Genomic DNA, 5,240 nt, shown 5'->3' on the forward strand with positions numbered 1-5,240 from the left:
ATGCAACGCAAGTCCTGTGTGAGGACTTCCTCGACCGTTTCTCCAGGTTCGATCGAGCGCTCCGAGTGTTTGCGTATGTGCGAAGGTTTGCCAACGTTGCCGCCATCCCAAGATCTCGGTTCCAGAGACGCTCAGCTCTCAAGAGCTTGCAGAAGCTCAAGAGAGGCTGATTGTACAGGCTCAGAATCGGGTCTACACGAAAGAGTGTGCCTCCCTTCGATCCCATAACCGCTTAATCGGGTCAAGGGATATCCTAAGCTTGAATCCGTTCCTTGACAAGCAAGGTGTCCTGCGTTCTTGTGGACGCGTAAGAGCGGCCACCTCCACATCCTACGACGAACGGCATCCAATAATACTCCCGTTCGGCTGCGTGTTTTCACGCCTCCTGGTTTTGTTCACGCATCAAGTCTCCCTCCATGGAGGCAACCAATTGGTGATGCGGCTGGTCCGAACCAAGTTCTGGATTCCCAAGCTAAGGAACTTGGTGAAGACAGTAATTGGTGCATGCAAGACCTGCGTGATACATCGCCGCAAGCTCCAGTCGCAGCTGATGGGCGATCTCCCAAACGCTCGGTCGACCTTTTCGCGACCATTCACTAACACCGCAGTAGACTTCGCCGGTCCCTTCGACGTCAAGAGCTACTTCGGACGGGGCTGCAAGATTACGAAGGGTTATCTATGTGTCTTTGTGTGCTTCAGCACGAAGGTGATCATCTTGAGGCGACCACGGACCTGACAGCGGAAAAGTTCTTGGAGGCTTTTTCCCGATTCGTGGTACGGCGCGGGTGCCCTCTTCACATGTACTCTGACAACGGGAAAACGTTCGTCGGAGCCTCCTCCATTCTCTCCAAAGATTTTGTGGAGAGCACCCGCACCCTGATTCTCACCACTCACAGCCATCAAGGTCTCGCATGGCATTTCAACCCACCGGGTGCCCCTCACATGGGGGGTCTCTGGGAAGCAGGCGTCAAGAGTTTCAAGACGCATTTCCACAAAACGGTTTCCTCCGTTAAACATACGTTCGAGGAACTTTCCACCCTCCTGTCCAAAATCGAAGCGTACCTCAATTCGCGGCCTCTGTCTCCTATGTCAGAGGATGTGAGCGACTTGGCGGCACTTACTCCCGGTCATTTCCTGGTCGAGGGTCAACTACTCTCCATGGCGGAGCCAGAGTCCAGAGAGGATGTGGAGTCCATCCGCAACCGCTGACAACGGCTCAAGGCCCTCCATCAGCATTTCTGTGTGCGATGGAAAAACGAATATTTGAAGGAGTTGCATAAGCGGAATAAGTGGCAGTCACCCTCACGCGATCTCCAGATCGGTGACATGGTGGTCATCAGAGAGGAGAATATACCACCACAAGAATGGCGCCTTGGGCAAAGCTGGTCCTCCTTCCAACGGGACCCACGCTCTGAGTCGCCCACTCTTCTCTCTACTGCCACCCACTATCCTGTGGTTTTCTCTTCCGGCTTATGCAAATCATACCGCGCCATGTTCTTCATTTAATCTATTGTTTCTTTTTTTTCTCTTCCATTTGTTTTTCGTTTTTTTTTGGTTTTTTTTTCATCCCATTACAGTTTACCATGGCGTCCTCCAGAAGATCATCCTGCTCCCTCTCCGACGAAGTGTGCTTGCGAAGGCTCTTCTCGCCAGCGCGCTCCATTTCGCCTCCGACAGCCGTCTCTCCGCCGAGACAAGTCGCCCCGATGGAGACGGAGCCTTCTCCTGTACCGGTGGCACCGGTTACTCCGCGTGGGGTTTCCGTGCCTCGCCGGGCCGCCCCCCAGCGGGGTGGGTATGTGCCTCCCGGCACAAACTCGTTCCGCTGTAGGGTGCGGTGTCCATGCACTGCGCAAGTGTCCACGGTTTGCCCAGCTGACGCCAGAGAAGCGGCTCCGGGCAGTACTTGTCAATAAGTACTGTTTCAACTGCTTGGCTCATCAGCACTCCGGGGGCACTTGCCGCAGCGGTAGACGGTGCAGGCATTGTGGTGAGGACCACCACACCATGCTGCACGTGCGGGATCTCAGTCCCGGGCAGCGGTTGGCGTGACAACCGAGGGGCCGACGCGACCAACCGGCACCCACCAGAGGAGGATCATCGTCATCCCGGATGAACCGGCCCACTTCCCCACACACCAGGCCCGTGCCTAGCCCCGCCATGTCATTGAGGGCACTACTCTAGTGCAAGGGAGTGAGTATTCTCCCCACCGCAGCGGTCTGGCTAGACACGGGGAAGACGGCCTTCGAAGCGCGAGTGCTCATGGATCCGTGCTGTCCTGTAAGCCGCATCCGCGAGTCGATGGCAGTGGCCATGGGCCTCTCCATCAATCGTGTGGGCGCAGAAGGAGTGTGCACGGTAACGTTGCGCTCCAAGACGTCACCCATGAGCCGGGAGGTCGTCTTCAAAACGGATCCGCAGCTCCAAACAACGACGCCCACCAGGACTGTCACACCAACCGGGCCCAGTTTTTTCAGCAACCTCGTGTTGGCTGACAAGGACTGGTTCCGCTCGGCATCGGTCGTCTTGGGGCTGATGTGTACCCGGACGTCGTGCTACCGGGTATCCTCCCGGGCCTATGGCACAGTATTCCACGCTGGGCTGGATTCTGTCAGGCACGTGCTACTAGCAGTTTTCGTTTGCAATCCCAATATTGCAAGGGGGGAGAATGTTGATGCGAGCGCATTGCTAAGTGAGTGGCACACCTCCGCTCCGCCGACCGAAAAGCACTCAAAGCTTTTTCGCTCACTAGCAATGCGCTCCATGCGTAAGAATGCACTCAACCTCCAGTGCTCTCAGCTTCTCTCTCCCACAACTCCCCACCGCTGAGCGCAGCTTGGCACATTAGATCGTCGAAATGCCGTCGGCATTTTTCTTATAGTTAGTTCTGAGCCACGTTTCTCTTCGATCGGTTACAAACACCCCCCCAAATCTGTGCGTCCCAAAAACCCGAAAGTTTGAAAATATACAAAATATATATAATAGTGAAAACCGCGAGTGTTTTATTTCGGGAAAAGGAAATCTTTGGTACTTTCAGCGCCCCCACGTCAACACATACGTTGGTGGATGTCGTGGGTTATTTAAGATACGCAGAAAAGCAAACAAAATGAAACAATTTTTTTTTCGACTAGTTTTTAATAATATTTGATTAATATATCGAATTTTTAGGTTTCACGTTGATTTCAACAAAAATAAACAATATGCAGCAAGCAAACAATATGCAAACAATATTTAGTGTGTATGTTAACGTATATATATATATATATATATATATAAATAATAATTATTATATATATTGGCTTAGACCACACGCGAATCGAAACGTGTTTCGATTGGTTATAGCACATGTGCATCAAAAGCGCAATCCCTAAATAAATTGAATTTCAAAACAAAATCTAAACATGTTTTTTATTTTTTTTTTTTATTTTTAAACTGACAATTGGATTGTGTGGTAGTTGTGTTTAATATTTGTGTACAAAGAAAGATTTAACTCCATACATTTCTGCCGCATGCAGCATATTTTGAATGTTTTCTTCGCTTCCAGTCAGCGCGTATACAATTGTGCTTTCCGGCTGCTGCTGCTGAGGAGTAAATAGCAACTCCTTCTGCATCGTGGTCAATTTACCATCTACGTGTGCCAATACTGAATCGTTTGAATTCTCAGTGATTTCCTCCAGCCAATATTGGCAGTGGCTCCGGTGCATCCGGTGGCGATAGCGGCTCTGCCTCTCCCTGACGCGATGACTCATTATTCTCTGCGATGCAAAATTAATAATAATAATAATTAATAATATAATAATAATCGCGGTACACTTGCGCAGCTTGCACAAAATTTTTATTTTATTACACAATTTTTAGCAAAACTCACCTGCCATGTTGATGCTGTTCGGCAGGTAATGTTAGAAGAAGATGGGCTACTTTATCCACCTTCTCGATTTTTGCTCCCGATGCCATTAATTCGCAGATCAATTCGTCAAATTTATTAAAATGAATAATGAGAGGAGTGTCGCCAGTTAATTTAAAAGATAGTAATTGCTTCCGCACAGAAAGTTGTGTAGCCAAACTTTTACGCTCATACACAGCATCCAATTTTTCAAAAATTTCTTTAGCAGTCGAGTTATTGTCAGCAAAGGAAAGAAAAGAGTCGCTAAAAAATTCTATTATTACGCTTTTAGCTGATCTTTCTGCCTTTGTCCAGCTTTCATCTACTTCTTGTGGCTTTTGTTTCTCAACTACATATAATATATCATTTTCAGCTAAAAGTGCCTTGACACGAAATTTCCATACGGAATATTTTTCACCACGGAAGGGTGAAATATTCTTGAACTTATTTTCCTTGTTAATTTTTTTTTATTTGTATTTTATTAAACTTGTATTGTACTTTATTACAAAAATTTAATTGCTTCTTTATAATTATGTACTTCTCGTTAAGATCTGTTTCCGTTTTTTTTTTTTTAAATGTGCTTTCACACACACACACACGCGTTCGTTAATTTCACAATTCACTGAAATTTCAAATTATTTAATTGTTTGAGTTTTGCGACGACTGGGCCCATAACCTGTTGAAAAAGGCTTCCCAGATTTAAATCAATTAAATAAGGCGAGTGGTTGTTTTGTTTTAAATTAATTCTTGTTATATTTCTTCACCTGTACAACTTGTCCGTTCTATGTCAAAAATACAAAAGGAAAGAGAGCTTAAAGAGCAGAGAGCAGAAAGCGAAACAATTTTAGTGTGACCAGTTCAGTTCAGTTGTTCAAGAATCTTTTGTAATGAGAAATACCAAATTGGTATATTTCAATTAGGGTCCTTGGTCACTCTAAATTCAAAGCGTCGATTGAAACTTTCAATTTAAACTTAAATCAAATTTGAAATTTGACAGAAGAATAAAGGGAAAAATGAATGTTAAATCAAATTACACAAACATAACAGGCGGCACCGCGAAGTGCATTCGTTGTGAGCTATGATGGACCAACTAAGAAAGGCCCAAACGGACGAGGGAATTCCCGAGGGAAAACCAAGACCCTCATACAAAATGTTGACACCAGATGGAACTCTTGCCTGAACATGATGGAGTCCTTTTTAGGCTTAGCCAACAAGGTGGCTCTTATTGCTACACAAATCAGAACGTGTCAAAGGACTCCCCGAAATGCTCAATGTGTCAGAGCTAACGATATGTCGAGACTTATGTAGTCTCCTTCAACCTTTTAAAAAAGCAACAGAGCAAATAAGTGGCGAAAAT

At 46.5% G+C, this 5,240-nt stretch overlaps 1 protein-coding gene across 1 annotated transcript; it reads left to right on the forward strand.

The window, feature by feature from the left end:
- On the forward strand, nt 1-1,209 carry LOC132797792 (uncharacterized). The gene is made up of 3 exons (XM_060809569.1): nt 1-73; nt 126-631; nt 700-1,209. The coding sequence occupies exons 1-3, from the start codon at nt 1-3 to the stop codon at nt 1,207-1,209; spliced, it is 1,089 nt and encodes a 362-aa protein (XP_060665552.1).
- The last annotated feature ends 4,031 nt before the right edge of the window (nt 1,210-5,240 follow it).

The sequence above is a fragment of the Drosophila nasuta genome, unplaced genomic scaffold (assembly GCF_023558535.2).
Source record: "Drosophila nasuta strain 15112-1781.00 unplaced genomic scaffold, ASM2355853v1 ctg20_pilon, whole genome shotgun sequence".
Lineage (NCBI taxonomy): Eukaryota > Metazoa > Arthropoda > Insecta > Diptera > Drosophilidae > Drosophila > Drosophila nasuta.